At 33.6% G+C, this 21,718-nt stretch overlaps 1 protein-coding gene across 2 annotated transcripts in view; it reads left to right on the top strand.

Moving 5' to 3' along the window:
* The window catches only part of LOC114330600 (ubiquitin domain-containing protein 1), a 115,612-nt gene that overhangs the window by 65,172 nt on the left and 28,722 nt on the right, over nucleotides 1-21,718 (top strand). For both annotated transcript variants that reach the window (XM_050656304.1, XM_050656303.1), the window contains exon 3: nucleotides 8,629-8,788. In XM_050656304.1, coding sequence (XP_050512261.1) covers nucleotides 8,629-8,766 — 138 coding nt within the window. In that variant the 3' untranslated portion in view covers nucleotides 8,767-8,788. The remainder of the gene's footprint in view (nucleotides 1-8,628; nucleotides 8,789-21,718) is intronic.

Here is a 21,718-nt window from a genome sequence, read left to right as displayed (position 1 = left end):
TCATACAAAACAAGTATTCGCATTTTACGTTTTTCAACCATTTATGCTACACTTAGGACCTTCATATTTCACCCAGAAAAACTTTATGATACAGTTAAACAATACTGTAAATTCCATTAAGATCGGTTTAACAGATTTTGCAAAATAAATTTTGCAATCCAGCTTTCGCAAAAAAATTCATTTTTTCAAAATGTTACAGGACTGACAATAAAGCAGGTAGCAAGTTGAAATTTTTTTGTGTATAGAAGTGTACTGTACCTTTCATTTGCAATTTGCAAAATTAAAATAAATTAACTACCACGGCGTCAGGAATTTTTTTAAATAAACATTAATTATTGGTGCTACGCGCAGGACAGCGGATAGTTTGCTCTGATTGGGCATTCCAATGACCTTTGATAATGATTGATACATTTTAATTTTTATTACATTTCGATATAAATAAATAAATTTGTTTATTGCAAAATAAAAACACATACTCTATCCTTTGAAATAACACTTTTTTTAGCAAAAACTTTCTTTGTTCATATATTTTAACTTAGACAATAAAAGTTTATTATTTTTATACATATGCAATTGTTTAAACAAAATTTCACAAACAATAATAAAATTAGTTTGATTTTTGTGGAATTAAAATATTAAAATACAACAAAATATAGAGTAAGAAAATAATATATTAGATAAAGATTGGAAGAAATTTTGGTGGAAATCAGCTTTGTGAATCGAACACCGCAGTCCTGCGCGTAGCACCAAAAATTAATGTTTATTTAAAAAAATTTCCTGACGCCGTGGTAATTAATTGATTTTAATTTTGCACATTGCAAATGAAAGGTACAGTACACTTCTATAAGCAAAAAAAAATCAACTTCCTATCTGCTTTATTTTCAGTCCTGCAATATTAAAAAAAATGAATTTTTTTTGCGAAAGCTGGATTGCAAAATCTATTAAACCAATCTTAATGAAATTTATAGTGTTGATTTACTATATCATAAAGTTTTTCTGGAAAAAATATGAAGGTCCTAAGTGTAGCATAAATAGTTTAAAAACGTAAAATGCGAATACTTGTTTTTGTATGGTTTTTTTTTCGCAATTATTGCTATTTTGCAACAAGGGTGACTATTTTTTAAATTTGTAACCAATTCTATATTGTAGGAAATTTAATTACGCAACTTTTATGCCAGTACAACTTTTCTCATAAATGAATAGTTTTTAAGTTATCATCAAAAAACCAATAAAAAAATCGAATTTTTCCTTCATATTTTGACATTTTGATTATTTAAACAATGTTCCGGGCCATTTTGAGTGGGAGGATTAGATTAACAAATTATTATTATTTGAGTTATTTTCAAGCAATTTCTGCAAAAAAATTTGAGTCACCTCTCAACATCCATCTCAAAACAGATGCGCCCTGGACTATTAACGAATTAAAGAAAATGTCGATCTGGCTCTTTTTCCGTCTTTAATCCTGAGACCACTTGCGTATTCGCGACTTCCTATTTTTGCTATTACTAGTACTAATACTGTTACGTTTGGTCTGTTCTCTTGTACGGAATGGAAGCATGGATATAGTCAGAAATGAAGAAGTATTAAGAAGAGCCTCCTTTTAGGATAGGGAACTTTTGGATTATGTCAGAAAGTAAGAAGACTACATACTTAGGGCATAATATTACGAGGAGAACGATACACTTTTTAGCAACTGATACTCGAAAGATAGATATAGGGTAAGAAGAGGGGTCTAGGACGTCATGGTGTCATGATGTCATCATCATCATCATCATCAACCCGTACTCGTCCACTGCTGGACATAGGTCTCCCTCAGCTCTTTCCATCTTTCTCTGTTTTGTGCGGCTTGCATCCAGTTGCCGACAATACGCTTCAGATCGTCAGCCCATCTGGTTGGTGGTCGTCCTCTGCTCCGTAGTGCTTCTTCTCGTGGCCTCCACTCGACAATACGTTTTGTCCATCGGTTGTCTGACAATCTGGCGACGTGTCCTGCCCAATTCCACTTGAGCGACGCGATTCTTTCGACGGCGTCCGTTGTTTTTGTTCTACGACGTATTTCTTCGTTTGGGATTCGGTCCCTCAGGGAGATACCCAACATCTGGCGCTCCATAGCCCTCTGAGTTATGCGAATCTTGTTCACTACCTTTTTTGTGAGTGTTAATGTTTCCGCTACATAAGTGAGTACAGGCAATACATACTGGTCAAAGATTTTCCTTTTCAGGCATATGGGTAAGTCCGATTTAAATACATAGCTCAGTTTACCCAACGCTGCCCAGGCCAATCCTATGCGACGTGGGAGCTCGCACGTCTGGTTATCTCTTCCCAACCGAATTTCATGTCCCAAGTACTTATAAGATGTAGTCTGCTCAATATCCATTCCATCAACAACAATATTACGATTTAGCACCAGATTAGTCATTATTTGCGTCTTGTTGATATTAATCTTTAGTCCGACCTCTAAGGAAGCGTGATATAACTTGTTCAACATTATTATTGCATCATCCATACGATCGGCTATAAGGACGATGTCATCTGCGAATCTCAAATGAATGAGCTTTTTTCCTTTATATTGATACCATATTCGTTCAGATCTGCTTCTTAAAAGTGTGTTCTAAAAGGTTTGTGAACAGCTTTGGTGAGATGGTTCTACTTACCGTATTCCTCGCTGCATACAGAATTTATTAGTTTGTTGATCAGAGAGTCTTACGCTAGCCGTTGCATTGTGGTAGATATATTTTATCATGTTAGTGTAGCGATGGTCTATTCGGCATTCTGTCAATGCTTTTAACATTTTCTGCTGGTTTATGGTATCGAACGCTTTCTCGTAGTCTACGAATATCAGTGCCAATGGTTTGTTGTATTCCGCCGACTTCTCTATCAAGTTTTTTATTACCAGTAAGTGGTCGTTAGTGCTATATCCGGATCTAAACCCAGCTTGTTCTCTAGGCTGATAGAAGTCTAACTTAGCCTCCAGTCTTTTTTTGATAATTTTTGTGAAAAGTTTATATATGTGTGATAGCAGACTGATAGGACGGTAGTTTTTTTAGATCTGTTATGTCACCTTTCTTGTGCAATAAAACAATGACTGCATTGTTCCATTGAGAAGGGGTTTTTCCTTGGTAAATGCACTCGGTGAAAAGTTTGGCCAAAACATGGATAATTTAATTTCCACCTTGTTTGATTGCCTCGATCACTACTCCGTCATCGCCAGGGGATTTATTATTTTTCATTTCTGAAAGTGTCTTTTTAACTTCGTATGGTGTTAATTCTGGCATTAATTCTGATCCCTGGTTTGTGATTTTGGGCAGGGGCTGATCTTGCCTTGCGTTGGTGCTCTCGCACATTTCGCGATAAAACGATTCGACAACCTTAAGGATTTCGGCTCTATCCGTAGCAATGTTGTTGTCTTTGTTTCTTATTCTGTACATATTTTTGTTGCCAATGTTATTCGTATTTCGCCGCAAAACTTTTAAACTTTTGTTTTCTTGAATTATTTGAGTTATTTCTCTTGTATTGTTTTCTCTTATGTCTTTTCGGATTGATCGGTGGATATCTTTATTTAATTTCATCAGTGTTGTGTAGTTGGAGTCGTATTTTTCCGTCAGTTGTCTTCTTTTACTTATTAAATCTTTGGTATTTTGGCTTAATTTTTCTTTATGGGTCTCGACCGTCGGGCAGCACTCCCTTTCGGTTTCTTTTAGTGCCTTCGTTATGAGATTATTTGCTAGTTCGATGTGTTCTATTTCGTTTTCTAAGTCTTGTATACGTCTGGTTAGTATATCTTCATAGAGGTCGTTGTTTTTTGGGGAATCCATTTCTTCTTTCGTGTTTTGAAGATAATCTTTGTTCTTTTCAAATTGACATTTATTTGTATCCTTGCTCGGATTAATCTGTGGTCGCTTTCTATCGAAAATTTGGTTAAGTTCTTCAACATCTTTTATTTCTTTTCTATTCGTTATGATGTCAGGGTGCGTAATATTCGCCAGCAGACATGGACAAAATGAAATACTTAGGAGTCTGGATTACGGAAGATCTAAATCCGAAATCAGAAATTCGATCAATTATAGATCAATCAAGAGTAGCCTTTTTGATGATGAGGAAATTTCTGAGTAACCAAAGAGTCAATTTGTATTGAAGTCTAGATTGTTAATATTGACTTAGGTAATGAGAAAGCTTGCAGTTTTAGAGATGTGGCTTTTTAGGAGACTTTTGAAAATATCATGGACCGATCATATTACAAATGAAATGGTGTTGCACAGAATGGGAAGAGACAGAATGGCCACCATTAAAAGGCGAAAGACAGCATATTTGGGGCATATACTTAGAAATGATAAGTACGAGCTGTTGCAGCTAAGGGTCCTGGTAGACGACAAATATCCTGGCTGAAAAACATTCGCAATTGGACCGGGTTACAGACGCTTTTAATAAAAGCAGAAGATAGAGACCAATTTGCAATGGTTATAGCCAACCTGCATTAGTGGAGTCGGCAGTAGAAGACAGGAAGTGATAAGACAATTTACGGTGGACACCTACGCAAAAATGCACGGCTCCTTAAAGAAGGAGAAGTACTAATACTGTAATAAGTTCAAATCAGAATATGATGACTTTCCGACACACAAGATGACAGTCCAACCTTCAGGGTTGGGAATCAAAACCAGCAAACAGAAGAAAGCGAAAAAAAGGACTTCATGGGTTACTTAGCTTTAAAAGAAAGGATATAATCTCCGTGTAATGTCTTTAGTTCGTCCTATACGTGGGTGGTGCGATAAGTACTTAGCCTCTATGCCCGATGCAGGGGCGGCTCGTGATAGTACAAGATGGTGAGGCACACTACACTTGAGGAATATTATTATTGTGGTTAGCTTCTCTTTAATGAGCGAAAGGTCAATTTTGTGACGTCATAACGTGAGGCCGTCTACAGAACATTGCTGTATTTATTTTAACCCTTGCAAATTATATTAAATAAATATTGTATTGGCAAAAATAGCAACGAAAGCTCGGATACCATTTTACGTGGCAGGCTGGTATTTAAAGAGACAAAATTATTTTCTGATCAAGTCTGTGATAGGTTCGTACTCATAGTAGCAGTTTTTTAGCTAATAATAATTACTAATACCACGTAGCAAAGCAGTATGCATCAGATATTTCGTCCTTCCCGGGTCTCATCAGCGTTGTACAGCCATATTAAGCAAAATTTATATTAGAAACTACATGAGAACAACGGACAACAACTGATTTTGTTTAATCAGTTGCCAAAATGAAATTATTGTACGCAAACAATATACCTACAAACACGTGATCATTTAATTTTAGAACCAATCTTATATTGTAAATCCTATTGAATGTAGGGCAATACAAACAATCAAGAAACAAATTACTGTTATATTATAAGATTGATTTTTATGTTAAATAAACTAAGGGTTAAATTTTGTTTTTTATATAAAAAGCGTAAAAGAAAATTAATTATTATGAAATTATAATAATAAAATGAAAATAAATAAAATGGAGTTATTTTTTACGAAATAAAAGGTAGATATCGAGCACTGAGTTTTATTCAATCTTGTCCAAGTATACTTTCGCTCCTAGGGCATCTACAGGGACATTTCGTCAAAAAAGGAAGGTATCCTCGAATGTCATTAATTGTCTGAAGTGGTGGCAACTTAAATTAACATATATCTAACAAATATTTAACGTACACTACACGAAGGACGAACAGATAAATTTGAGTGCAGGTAATTTTGGTACTTATACATTTTGAAGATGGAGGTACAAACAGATAAATGTATATGTTTGTACGTTACAGTGTTGTGTTAAGTATTTGTTAGATACGTTAATTTAAGTTGCCACAACTTCAGACAATTAATGACATTCGAGGATACCTTCCTTTTTTTGACGAAATGCCCCTGAAGATGCTCTAGGGGCGAAAGGATACTTGAGCAAGATTAAATAAAACTCACTGCTCGATATCTGCCTTTTATTTCGTAAAATTCATATATTCGAACCACTTCCTATTTTGAAGTTATTTTAGTAAAAAACTTCATAAAATATAAATGGTAAATAGAAAACTGAGTTCTAAATTCTTTTTTTTTTATTAATTAAAGAAACTTTGCGAGACTTCTGTTCTGAAAAATGATCTATTACCTCGTCTATAAAAGCGTTCTCATCCTGTGATTTTATAAATGATTTTTCAATTGATATTTTTACCATATTACTCAATCATGTCTATGCAGTTGTATTTCTGATATAATTTTTAACAACACAAATGTATAAGTAATAATTTAAAAACTGGCATACAAAGTTTTAAATCATTATCGCGAAAAAGTCTCTCTCTATCGTGAAAAAACGCTATAGTAGAGGATCCGATATAAGATCGAACGGTTTTAAATTATTAACTCGAAAAAGATCAACTTAAGAGAAAAATTACAAAAGACGACGTTTTTTGTTTAGAATGATCCAAAAAATCTAAAATAATATCTGCCTGGTCCGAAATGTTTTTTAATTTATAGAAAAAGTAATTTTTTAATAATTAAATAATTATTATTAATTATTATAGTCAGAAGAAAATTAGATCGGACACCTCTTGCTGTTTTGCTTTTTATAATTTTTAACATACTAAATTACATATCCAATAATTTTTATCCATTAAACAGATCGGTGCAGTTCGACCCTATACGCTTATATATATATATATATATATATATATATATATATATATATATATATATATATATATATGCTTTTTTCTGTTGTTTTCCGGGTTTGACTCCGCGTTGAATAATTTTGGTTTTAAACCAAAATTATTCAACGCGGAGTCAAACCCGGAAAACAACAGAAAGCACATATAGCTCCCGCGGAAACTTCAAGTGTAACATATATATATATATATATATATATATATATATATATATATATATATATATATATATATATATATATATATATCGTATTTTACACTACTGAGGCATGCTTCAGGCAGGATATTTGAATCAGCGTTCGAAATTTTTCTCAGAGGTTGAATTTTGTTGATGCTCGATCTTTTAGTCCTTTTTACGAAACCGTAAGCTAGATATAGAACCCATGAGAGGCTGGCCCAGGCATGCCTCTCCTGTAACCATTATTTGAGAAAATGAAAATGATATGTTTAGTCGCACGTGGACTACAGCGTTCGTAGCATGCTTTTGGTTTTATTGGTGTCTTCTCTTGATTCAATGCCATAGGTCATAACAGGTCTGATGCAAGTTTTATAAATTCTAACTTTGTTGTCCATTCTCATATATGGGTTATTCCACACCACATCTCTCAAACATCCGGACAAGACAGCGGCCTTGTTAATTTGTCCTCTTAGGTCTCTGGCTGGGTCATGATAACTTGATAACTCTACACCTAGATATTTGAACTGGTTTAGCTGTTCTATGGGTTTCCCCTCTACCACGAGCTTGCATCTAATTGGGTCTTTCGCAATGGTAATGCATTTTGTTTTCTGCGTGGATATGTTCATGTTGAGTCGTCGACATGCTTGATAGAATCGATAAAGTTGTCTTTGTAGGTCATCTTCGTCCTCTGCAATCAGAGATGCATCATCCGCATAGCACACTATACTGATTCTACTGTGGCTGAGTCTGTATCCTAGTTGTAGCGATTCCACATCTTCTATTATTTCATCCATTAGCATATTGAATAGAAATGGACTGAGGCTGTCTCCCTGCCTAATTCCTCCTGGTGTCGGTATGTTGGCCGTAGTGGGTGTCGTTTGTTTTAATTTTTGTCGTGTTGTTATTGTTCATTTGTTTTATGACTTCAACAATGTTTGCCGGTATCCTTTTTTGCTTAATTTTCTTTATTATATCGCTAAGTCTGACTCTGTCAAATGCTTTCGTTAGGTCTACGAAGCAAATATATGCAGGTTTGTTATATTCTATCGACTTCTCTTTCACTTGTTTCATAACAAATATTGCGTCCGTTGTCGACCTGTCTTTTCTAAATCCTTGCTGTTCTTCTCTGTTCTTTATCTGTGATTCCAATTTATCCTTGAGTATGCCTGTGAATGCCTGAGCTATATCCAATTCCTAAAAAAGTGCAAAACGATCACAGGGCTTTATTATGCCGCATTATTGGCCCGATTCGACACCAAATTTCAGAAAAAATAGCCACAATTATGGAAGAAAAAGTTCTCTTCCACCATAACAACGCTCCGGCTCACACCTCCGCCATCACCATGGACAAATTGGTCGAATTGGCCTACAAACTGCTGTTTCATCCAACGTATTCTCCAGATTTGGGCCTGTATGACTTTTTTTACCTCTTGTAGTCAACTTAAAACAGTCACTCGCTGTTCAGAAATTTAAGTCCAATAACGAGTACATCACCGCCACTACTTGGCAGACCTCGAGAAAAGGTATTTTTCAGACGAGTTAAAGAAGGTGGATCATCACTGAATCGCTGGGTAAAGTGTATCAAACTAAAAGAAGACTACGTTCTGAAATAAATCGCCACTTATCCAAAATTTTTGTGCCTTTTGAAGGACCGCCTTAGTAGATGGGCGAACTATTATTGGGGGATTAATGTCATACTCCAAAAAATTTAATCTTACACTAATTCCATGTGTTTTATATATTTTTTTTGTTGCAGAGTCAAGAAGGAATAGAATCTTCACGGCAAAGGTGGTTTTACGGGGGTAAATTGTTAGGTGACAAACTTCATGTTGAAGAAGCCAAAATACCACAAGGATATGTGGTACAAGTCATAGTCAATATGGAGACTTCATAATAGAGGATTACTTTAGAACTTGGTAAGAGTCTTTACATAAAGAGATAGTGTTAAAATGACCATTTTAATTATGTAAGTTTTCCTAGATAATTTTATACATATGAATTTTAGAAACATCCGAATGTTCCAAAAAATTTCTTGATACTTTGCTGCATTTATTATGCCTGCCACCTCCTCATGTCTTCCTAGACCCGCTGATGATATGCATGCACTCCCAAATCATAATTCCTTTGGGAAAATCCACAAGGAAAAATTTCCTGTAGCTGGCTGAATACCAATAATTACAAGTAAAATATAATAAAAAAATTTTGACTTGGTAAAAGGTATATTAGTTTAAAAAGCCCCTATAGGGCTACAAACATAGAAACAAAACGTTTTCGCTCTGTAACAAGAGCATCATCAGTGTTACCTAAAATAAGTATAACCATATTAATTAAGGCAAAATGTTAAAGTTAAAATGATGACCAAGGTTAAAGCCTTTCAAAAATAGACTAAAAGTCTTTTATAGATGCCAACACGGCAAAATCCAAAGGATGGATAAAATTCCTATGGCTACGGCTCTAGGGCAACATATGACTCCCACACGAGGTAAGTGGGTCAATAGGTAACATTAGGTCATTATGTTACAAGAGGTGACAGGCAACTAAGAGATGAGACTTCAAAAGCGAATCTGTCTGATGTCAGGGCAACAAGTGTCAATGAAACTTGAAGTTTTATGAAATGTTGGTTACGCAGCCAATAAATTTAAAGTTGTTTATGGTACAAGCAATGATAACAGCTAACATCAGTGTGTTGGAATTATAAAAATACAAGAGTTAGTGAAAATAAATTATCTAAGATGTAAAAAAGGAGGCGAATTTGAAAACCCGCAATCTTCAATGAGGTGTACTTGAATTGATGAAGCAAAGATAGGCAAACCAAAATACAGAAGGTATGTTTTGTAGTTTGTATTGGAAATAGATAATTAATATTTGTGACCCAACACAAATGATGGCTGATAAAGCTGGCTGAAATAAAGATGAGACAACTTAATAGGGGTTGTGATATCAAATGCTGAGAAATGTTGTGAATGCAAAACTTGTTTATGAGTTTATAGGATATAGATGGATTCATCAACACAAATTTCAAAGACTGGTTGTTTTAAAAGCTTAGTCAAAATTTATTTATTCTGTCCTTTTATGTTAAATAACATCTAGGACAAGGAAAAATTAATACAATTAGATAGAAGTATCTAACCTATGTCTGAAGTGAGATAGGATGAAGATAAGTAATGAATGGGTTGCATGTGTGAGTCCATACTATTGTAGTAAAGAAAAGAGAGACGTTCTCACAAACAATTTATTTTACCACTGACGACCGGTTTCGCTGTTTACAATTTATACAGCATCGTCAGGTCCGGTTAAAGTAAAATCAAATGCTACAAACAACAAAAAACCAGAGTTAGTTAGGTGGTCTGGTTTAAATAAAAATTTTAATGATACAGCCAATATCAAAGTACATATGTTCATGCATGTACATGAATACCCACATGTATGTGCGCATGGTGTACAATCCACATACTCACAAACATGCACGCATTCATGTGCAGTGGCAAGCAAAAGTATGTCAAGTATAAGATATATACTTACTTTCCGGTATAAGGGAAGAATGTAGTAGTATTCAATATCATAATTTTCTGTGCACTTTGCTAGAGGGATGGTTGGTGAAGGGAAAGATTTCAATGTAATATATTAACTAAACATCGGTGGGGTCTTGAGGGGTTTAGAGGGAAATACGACATTAAACCGATAGTCTTAATTTGTTAGTTATATATAGTGATGTTATTTTAATTTAATTATATATGGTGATGTTGTTTTAATTAATAATGTAGCTTTTAATTATATATGATAGTTTAATAGTTAAACTTAATAAGTTTTAACAAATTACTATTGTTCAATTTCTTCTTCAACTTCACTTTTTAAACATAGCAAATAAATATTCACAAACAGATCACATCTATTACATAAACGACCAATCTGTTCTAAAAATCGCACACCCAGCACAACATCTAACTATCATATATAATTAAAAGCTACATTAATAATTAAAACAACATCACCATATATAATTAAATTAAAATAACATCACTATATAGTATATATAACTAACAAATTAGACTATCGGTTTAATGTCGTTTTTCCCTCTAAACCCCTCAAGACCCCACCGATGTTTAGTTAATATATTACATTGAAATCTTTCCCTTCACCAACCATCCCTCTAGCAAAGTGCACAGAAAAGTATGATATTGAATACTACTACATTCTTCCCTTATACCGGAAAGTAAGTATATATCTTATACTTGACATACTTTTGCTTGCCACTGCACATGAATGCGTGCATGTTTGTGAGTATGTGGATTGTACACCATGCGCACATACATGTGGGTATTCATGTACATGCATGAACATATTATGTACTTTGATATTGGCTGTATCATTAAAATTTTTATTTAAGGTGATACAGTAGCGATCAACAGGTAGCCAAAACGCGTTCCAAGATTGCGGCTGTAATTTTGAATATTTTTTCGAGATATTTGGCACATGTATTCGTAACATAATAAAGAATGGCGGTACAGAGCCCAATTTGAAAAATATATTAATATGTGGAAATTACTCTGTAATTAAATACAATATTAAAAAAACGAGCCTGTACCGCAATTAAGAAGAACAAAAAAATACACTTTCTTCAAAGAAACTTTTTTATCCAATGCCTAGATTTTGTGTCATTTTGGAACTACTAATGAAATAAAAAATTTTAGTAGTTCCAAAATGACACAAAATCTAGGCATCGGATAAAAAAGTTTATTTGAAGAAAGTGTATTTTTTTGTTCTTCTTAATGGCGGTACAGGCTCGTTTTTTTAATATTGTATTTAATTACAGAGTAATTTACACATATTAATATATTTTTCAAATTGGGCTCTGTACCGCCATTCTTTATTATATTACGAATACGTGTGCCAAATATCTCGAAAAAATATTCAAAATTACAGCCGCAATCTTGGAACGCGTTTTCGCTACCTGTGATCGCTACTGTTTCCTCTTAAACCAGACCACCTAATTAACTCTGGTTTTTTGTTGTTTGTAGCATTTGATTTTACTTTAACCGGACCTGATGATGCTGTATAAATTGTAAACAGCGAAACCAGTCGTCAGTGGTAAAATAAATTGTTTGTGAGAACGTCTCTATTTTCTTTACTACAATGAAGATAAGTGTTGAGTAAAATTGTTGAGTATATGGGAAAAAATTAAAATTGTGTTTGTTTAATTAAATTAGAAGGTAAAATAGAATAAAAGAAAGGTGGATAGATAAATGAGGTTGTGGAATAAAATTAAATTTGATATCAGAATTGAGACTTAATAATAATTATTGAGAGACTGGGAACTCCAGAGACCCGGCAACCAAACAAACCAGATGATGAGAGTAAAAGGTGGGTTGAATAGAATAACTTGATGTGTGAAACTTGATTGAATTATTGTAAAGTATTGTTAGAGGGATGAGTTGGGAATATGAAATGGTTATGAATGGACACTAAATTGGACTAAATTGGACCTTTGGGAAACCTCCCAGTTCTTTGAGGCAATCTTTATGGAATGCTTCATTTTTTACTTCTGTTAACCCGTTTCCCAACGTCCCCCATACAAACAACAAATTTAAATTCGTCATGAGCTGAATATAATTATTTTATTATTTAAGAAACTAATAATAAATATGAATTATGTTTCTGATAAAGCCTGTAACAGTCAAGCGGAAAATAATTAAAATTATAATAAAATTTGTCACTTCCTTCTAATAAAAAGGATATCAAATTTGCTATAATAATCACGGAAACATTCACTTTTTATTCATCAAAAAATTGATTTCCAATACCTTGAAACGCGCTGAGGACTATTTAACAACACAACCAACAACGAATTATTTATGGTTTAATTTGCTATTATCTGAAGTTCATTCGTTATAAAGGGGAACTATCTCAAAGTTAAGCAATAACTTGAATTATTTACGAGCTTCAGCTAATGGCAAACGAATGATATTTAACTAGAAGTAAATAATGTTGACAATTGGTGGTATGAATAAAAACGGAGTATAATGCTTTATGCTCATGATTATGAGTATAAAGTATAAGTTTATAAAAATGAATAACCATTTTCAATTTCGTTGCAAAACGAAAGCACAGCCGAACCATATTCTAGTCCAATCAGAGAGTGCTGCAAGCACCCCTACCGGTTTCGAAACTTATTAGTCTCTCATCAGGAGGCACATATGCTGCTCTCCCTGATCCAACCAAAACAAACCCCAGCGCGCAGTCCCGGATTGCAACGAACGAAATGGCATAGATACCCTAGCGGCAACTGCTAGCAAAAAGACTAGGTTTTCACTCTAATGGCATATAAAACAACATAATGCTATTCTACATTCCACCAGAATGAAAACAATGGGAACCTTCTCTGGTTACACCTCCGAGGCTTCTACAATTTGCAAGCCATACGGATGCTGAGACTAAGGAAGATGAGGGAATTCTACAATTTACAATTCACGTCCCATCTAAGTTTATACTATTTTTCCTGTGAATAAAAATAGTTTAATATGATGAGTTTCTGCTTACAGTACATAAGGGTAGATACTCTCTACTTAATTTTTAAACTTGTCAGAGTTTTGGAACATTTTCTATGGACACCTGAACTTGAACTTTATATTGAAGTATCGGAAACCGTTGTTTTAGTTGTCTAAAACATCTTTCAATTATTACACGCTCCTTTGTAAATAATTAGTTATAAGCAAGTGGCTACTGGCTACTAAAATCTCTTATCATTAGATGCTATGTATTTTCTACGTTATTATACGGAGTAGAGGCCAGGACACTTTCCGAAGCTTCTTTACGAAAAGTCGAGGCATTCGAGATATTATGGTGTTACAGACACATTTTAAGACTTTCGTGGGTGGATCGTGTGACTAGTGTTGAGGTCCTACGGCAAGGAATGCGAGATTATTAACACAATCAAAGAGCGCAAACTAGAATATCTTACAGCCATGTTATGAGGAATGAACAGAGATTTGACTTGTTGCAACTCATTCTTCAGGGCAAGGTATTTGGAAAGCAGAGTACCAGGGCGAAGAAAAATATCTTGGCTTCAAAACCCGAGAAAGTGGTTTAATACATCGACAACCGGACTGTTCCGAATAGCAGCAAGCAAAGTTAGGATAGTCATGCTGATCGCCAACAGGTAAAAAGTAAGAGAGACAGCTAGAAAGAGGGGAATAAAATGAGGGAGCGACGGATATAGTGAGTGAGAGACGGATAGAAAGAAGGAGAGACGGCTGGACAGAAGTATATATTGCTAGAAAAATATTGAAACTGCTAGAAAGATAAAGCTGAAAAGTATAGAGCGAGGGAGGGACAGGCAGAAAGAGTGAGGGAGAACGAAGAACAGATAATGATTTCGGAAAACTAATCGATATCCGAGTCTAGACTACTTGGACATTTCTATTTATGTAAATTGATCAGTGGCGGCTCGTGGCCTTGGAGACAGGGTCGGCAAGGTTTTTTTGTCTCCTCATATAAGTATACCATCAAAGTAAAAGGCTTAAATCATCATAGGAGATTTTGTTGTTTTTTGTTTTTTTATTTGATGTACTTGACATTCTCTCTTGTTTCATGGTGTTTCGACAATACGTGTTGATTCTTTTGAGACAAGATAAATCCCGTTTATTTGAGACAGAAATTGGTGGTAGTGGTGATAAGAAAATTGATGAACAGTTTGTGATAATGAATTGCAGTACTTACTACATAGAATTATACATACATATTTTGTAACTTATCCCACTTTCTGAAAATATTTCGTATTCTATTTTTTGAATAAATAATGTCAGTTGACTGATTTTGAACAATAATGAATATCTTGGGCAAACTCTGTCTTAAAAATATTTAAAAGAATATTAAAAGAGTAATTATTTAATAAAGTTCTCAAACCGATTGCTTCACGGATCGAGGTATCGCCAATTTCAAAATCGTCGCTTTCGATAATAAAATCAAAAACTTCCAAAAGCTGTTCACGAAAATCTGCTACAGATACCTACTAAAACTACCAGAGATAATCTGCTTAGATAAAACTAATCGAGATTTAAAATTTCATCGCGTCTGACAAACTGTTCGCTTTTTTTCGAAACAAATTTGTTCTAAAGCAGTAATCCGTTTAGGTGAGTTAAACTGGCAAGAAAAGACGATATTCTTTATTTTTTTACACGTATCATGCAAAACTAAATTCATTATATGCGCATAATAGTGAGTAAATAAAGCTTGTGATGCAATATGTAGTTTTAACTTTTGACTGGAGACCATTCAATTCACCACACATCACAGCAACGCCGTCATAAGATTGCCCCAGTTTGCCCTACCAATTTATTTTTGATATCAAAAAATTTTAATCTGTTCTTTAAAACACCAAAAATATATTCTGCCTTATTGCTTTTACTCACGTCTCTAAAACCTAAAAACCTCTCATAAATATTACCACGTACCGCGTATCGAACAACAATAATTGATAATTGTGAATGACATGATAATCAGAAGTTTCTAGGTTTTCTAAATTTCAGATTCAATAACGTTATTCAAAATGTAACTATTTGATTAGGTATATGTATTAGTTCATTCTGTATTACGAATACACTTCGAATCAGAAAGTAAATATTTCTAAAACAATTTCATTATTTTCTCTATAATTACTTTGATTTTTAACAAATGCTTCGATCCATCATGTCCACTAAATGATAATTCCTGACAACTTAAAAAAATTACAATATCAATTAAACGACGTAAAACGGCGTGATTATTTTTGACAATTTCTGCCGATGCGATCTGGCGATGCCAAATGAAACACTACCAACCGGCAGATTTAAATATGCCGTACCTGCCTACGGAGAGAATGTATGTTCGTTTGCTCATCGACTTGTTATTTCGTTGAGTTTTACGCGTAAATCGTCAAGCTACGGAGTGCTACGGATGAGTTAGGTACGGCTAGCCGAAAAGTCAGATGAATGGCTCGGATCATTCATTTTTTGAGAACTCTGTTATGCGCAGGGATCACTTAACGCTCGGATTGATCAAATCCTTTTAAAAACCATGAATAAAATTTAGTCTGTATTATCTGACAGATTTTTTTTTACTTCACAGATACAAATATTAAAAAATCTATCTATATAAATGTGTGGGTCGGCACTGCCGACCCTGACCGGCCGCCACTGAAATTGATTAGATCCGTAAAGTTTTTCAATTGTATCTTAATCCGTAAATGAAAAGTAGAAAGTTTGGTAGGTATTACAGACAATTTTTGTCATAATTAGAAATAAAAACGCTTCATGCTTCGATACAGATATTTTATGGCCATTCCGACAGAACCATAACAAAGACGAAAATGTGCCATCCTGACCTTGGTACATATCCTATATTTATTGAGAATTTTCACGCTTATTGGAATTGAGGCCGAAATCCACTTTTACCGATTAATTATTAAACAAGTTCATATGTTGAATGTCCAGTGAATAGTATCGATTGCGATTAGTGTTGGTTTGTAGGTAATCTGTGTCGTCTTGGTAACTAAACGGAGACCAACGATGGGAATTACTGTAATAGACCTGACTAAAAACAACACAATTTTGTATCATGCACAGGTGCTTCGTAGAAATTGTTTATTTATATCGATGTAACCACTTTTTCAACCGCACACGGTCATTTGTAAACTAGCTATCCTTTTTTTCTTTTTTCGATTATCCGTACCTATTTTCAAAAGTTCGATCTTTAGAAATGTTCACGATCGTTTGCATATATCGCCGCCGCCTACGAAAAGTATAACTCCGAAAAATGCCGTTAAGAGTAGAACTTTCAATGAACGCCGCGAAAAATATTATTTTCAATTATATGATTGTGAGAATTATAATCCCTAATAAAGTGTTAACGAAAAAATTTATTTTTTGAGGAGTATCAGCAAAAAACATCATTTCTTCTGTGGGTCCACGAAAATTATAATTACCAAAAAGTTCTCAGAAATAATTGTTTTCGTAGGCAGAAACAGAAAGGGAAATAATTGTTTTCGTCGGCATCTATTATGAACTAAATCTTTTCGTTATAAATATTTTGGGAGTTATAATCTTCGCGGACACGCATATAAAAAAGAATTGTATCGTCAACACTTATCAAAGAGTTATTATTTTCACTGGAAATGTATTAGGAATCACAGGAATCATAGGTACCAGCGATATACTCATAACGATGTTCAAGGTGAGAGCGAAATATAAAGCTTTGTCCACTTCTTCTTCATTGGAGGTTAGGTGTTAGAGAGCCATAAATCTTTTCCTGTCTTACACTGTTCTAATAAGTTCTTCAAACCCTAGTCCTGTTTATAATCTTGTTATGATATTCCCATTTGACGGTTTTCTCTTCTTTCTATTTTCGAATTTTCTGTAAAGCTGGATCTTTCTTTTGTTCTTCTCTGATCCTAGGTGTCCACTTCTCGTTGATCATCGTTGTTCTTAGAACTACTGCTTTCTTGGATTCTGTTTTGCCGTGGTGGGAACACTCCATGTCGGGAACGGCATTCTGAAGAGGAAATCAGCTTTCTTTCCTGTGTATAACTCAGTTGCTCAGAATCGATGCTCAATGTTGGAATTGTATTCTTGATTTGTTTTGTGCCTAGGGTGCTTACATGAACTTCGTACGCATCCCATTTCACCACAATTCCAGCTTGTTAGGGTCTTACTTTTCTTGTATGGAATGCCTTTCACCAGATTAACAAGCTGGTCAAATTTGTCTTTAATTTTTTCTTTTAGAGTCCTATTTCTCTATCTTCCAATTCGTAGCCATTTTTCACGGAATTTATTTAAAGTCTTCTAACACTAACGCTAAAACATGGCGAATCTATAACGTTTATTTATTTGACCATACAAATTTATTAGACTATTTATCAGAATGCTTCCTCAAATTCTAATAGTTGCCCTTATATTATATAGTTCGCCTCTTTCTTCGAAACATTTCTAGAACCCAGTGGAATTCTCTCGACGTCAGCAGAACCGTAGATCTTCTCCGAACTCCGAGAAGGTTCGTTAAGAGTAAATAGTAGCGAGCAACAGGTAGCAACAAAATATAACTTCGAGAGATAGTATCATAAACTTTGGCAACAGTGGTAATCTTTGACATTATCTAAGATTAATATTTTGACAATATCATAGTCGCTCTAAATGGAAGTAATAGAAAACGATTTTATTATTAATAAATAGATATTTATAAAAATAAACCAAAATGGGTGAAAATTTTATGTTAAGATAGGTATTTAGAAAGGTATTTGCATGAAATATCTAATAATAAAACAATAATAAATAATCATTTTTTGTTGTGAAGCGAATCAAATTTCGATTTTCGCATAATTTTGGCACGGTTTTTAATGGACTTTTTCTTGGAAGGTTTCACTTTATTTTTCGTTTGATTTACTTTTTCCATTTTGTTAAACTATTGATATTTTTAGAATAAAAAATTCTCCTAAAACTTTATATAAGTACTCGCATTAGAATTCGAAATATTTTTACGTAAAATATACTCACCTACCTACTATAACTAAAACTTACAATTAACAACAATCTATTCTTTCAAAGAGGCCAACAACTTATACAACAACCACAAATATATAATAAATAAACTATCATTAAATACTATTTTCCTATGAAACAACAAAAACGAATTCTTAAATTAACACACTACTGCACTGAACAGATATCGATATAAAGATGACAGAACAGATTAGAGAAAATCTGACGCAGGTTTGTCAAAATGACAGTGATAATTTCTCTATGTTGCCTAATTAGTTATTTAGTTATAATATGTTCAATTTCTTATTAGAAATTTAAAAATTTTGTAGTTCCAAGATTACACAAAATCTAGGCATGGGATAAAAAAGTTTATTTGAAGAAAGTTTTTTTTTTCTTCTTAATGGCGGTACAGGCTCCTTTTTTCAATATTTTATTTAGTTATAGAGTAATTTCCACGTACTAACATATTTCTGAAATTGGGCTCTGTACCGCCATTCTTTATTATATTACGAATATGTGTGCCAAATATCTCGACAAAATATTCAAAATTAGAGCCGCAATCTTGGAACGCGTTTGTTGCTACCTGTTGATCGCTACTGTAGCCTCTTAAGGGCTGTAGCAGGGGCTAACGTAACCATATTAAATAATTTAAATCATTCAGGCAAGAGAAAATATTTATAGCGGATTTGCCAAAGATCATTATTAGCTACGCTTAAAGCTATATCTGCAACAACAATCTGCCAACAAAGATGTATCTAAATGATGAATGAGATAATTTGAAAACAAGCAGTAATTGAAAAGAAGAGGCCATCTCATAAATACTTGCAAAATAATACCAAGGAAAATAAAGATTTGTCGGTGGCGTCATTTCTACAACTAAAAGTGGGTCGGTGTCTGAAAGGAATGCATCCCGGAATGTAACGATGAATGGGACCAACTATATAGCCTATAGTCCGTCCGCTATAACTTTTCCCATGCGATACGATTCATTTTCAATCAAATTAAGTCAAAACATAAATTGAAACGAACGTCGATATGTATATACATTTTGTATACTGTATACTATACAGGGTGAGGCAGATAAAAGTCCTATTAGAAGTATCTCGAGAACTAAAGGAAACAGAGTCATGAAAATTAAAATGAAGGGGTTTTGAAGAGTGATCTCTTTAATAAAAATATTTTTATCGATTTGCTACTTCCGGTTATACCGGAAGTGGCTTATAACTTCGCTTTTTTAAATGGAACATCCTGTATATTTTTAAATTTTTGGACTCTCCTGGATGTCTTCTTTCTTAAAATATGAGGTTTTGTAATGTTATACAGGGTAGTTTAAAAGATAATTACGGTTTCTTTCTTAATTTCCTAGCAACATTCACACCCTGTAGAATTGTAGTTTGACATCAAAAACTCTATTTATGTTCAAATGATTTTTAATATAGTCTACTATTGTTAAAAATTGTTAGTATAGCTAAATGTTGAATTGTACTATACAGGGTTGGTCGAAACTCTGAAAGAGTATTTTCTGAGTTTTCTTAAATGGAACACCCTATATTTTATTATTGTAATGAAATGATATTTTATGCTACTTTGTTATTGGTGAATCAAGCCAAACATTAATTTCAACAAAAAATACATGAAATTTTATTAGGTTGGTCGTGAAAATATTCAATCACAAATAATTTTTCGGAAATAAATACATATTAATCTAGACTGATCTTTAAAATTGCCAATAATGGTTGAGCTATCAAAATACCTACGTAGTTAACATTCTTGGCGCGATTAACAATTAAGCACAAATTAAAGCATTTAGGTATAGGGAATGCTTAAGAAATAAAAAAGTACCATAAAATGTCTTTTAATTGAAATACTAAAATATAGGGTGTTCCATTTAAGAAAATTCAGAAAATCCCCATTCCGAGTTTCGACCAACCCTGTATACTAAAATTTAACATTTAGCTATACTAATAATTTTTCATAATAGTAGACTATATTAAAAATCATTTTAACGTAATTAGAGTTTTTGATATCCAATTACTACAATTCTACAGGGTGTGAAAGTTGCTACGAAATTAATAAAAAAAACGTAATTAGTTTTTAAACTACCCTGTATAACATTACAAAACCGCATATTTTAAGAAAGAAGACATCGAGTAGAATCTAAAAATGTAAAAATATACAGGGTATCCCATTAAAAAAACGAAATTTAAGCAACTTTCGGTATAACCGGAAGTGGCAAATTGATGAAAATATTTTCATTAAATAGATCACCCTTCAAAACCCCTTCATTCCAATTTTCATGATTCTGTTGCCTTTAGTTCTCTAAATATTTCTAATAGCCCAGTTATCTGCCTCACCCTATATACTACACACATCGGCGTACGTTTTACTTTCTGTTTTGACTTAATTTGATTGAAAATGAATCGTACCGCATGGGAAAAGTTATAGCGGACGGACTATATGTAGAGAATAGTAATCGTGATGTCGCTGAGGAGTTTTTGGAAAAATTATATAATAGTGCACAGAAAGATGGATGGAAACAACTCAGATCATAGCTCAAAATCAAGTCACGTAATAAGTCAGAGAATTACCTATTGGTTTCAAAAACAATTAAAAACATCAGTTGTCTTTGTAGACTTAACTGCTGCCCACGAAACAGTTTGGAAGGAAGGTCTTCTTTGTAAACTTGTTAAGATGGTTCCATGCTGACTAATTTATTAACAACATACTATCAGGTGGATGTTTTTGCGTCGTAAAATGCAACAATATAAGCTAAAAGAGACAGTTAAACAACGAAGTACCACAGGGATCTGTTTTGATCCGTGACCCGTCAAAATAGCCCGGTCAAAACAGCCCCGTCAAAAAAGCCCCGTCAAAATAGCCTCAACACAAAATAGCCTCGACAAAATAGCCCGCACACAAATTAGCCCCGGCTAAAACAGCTTCTTATAAACAATTACATAATTATTTATACAAGGTGTCCAAAAACTTTTTTTTAATTTAAATTATTTGACAAAAAGGAAGAATGTATTTAATTTATTTAATTTAAAAAATGCATTTTACTGTTGCCCGAAAACAGAAAAAAATGTTTATATCATAAATTAACATTTGCTTAACTTTATTGTTCAAACTTCCAAGAGGCAGGAAAGACAGGACTCGAGTTCTCTGAAAATACAATTTTTATTTAATGTGGTTAAGATAAACATCTGAATAGAGGATAATTACCATTTCCGAAAAAATGTATTTTTAAGGAATTATTTCATGATGAATTCTGAAGGGAGCTTTTTTTTCGGGGCTATTTTGTCGGGGCTATTTTGTCGGGGCTATTTTGTCGGCGGGCTA

The sequence above is a fragment of the Diabrotica virgifera genome, chromosome 7 (assembly GCF_917563875.1).
Source record: "Diabrotica virgifera virgifera chromosome 7, PGI_DIABVI_V3a".
In the NCBI taxonomy this organism is placed as follows: domain Eukaryota; kingdom Metazoa; phylum Arthropoda; class Insecta; order Coleoptera; family Chrysomelidae; genus Diabrotica; species Diabrotica virgifera.
The sequence above is the reverse complement of the archived record's forward strand: the minus strand, read 5'-3'. Positions and strand labels throughout refer to the sequence as shown.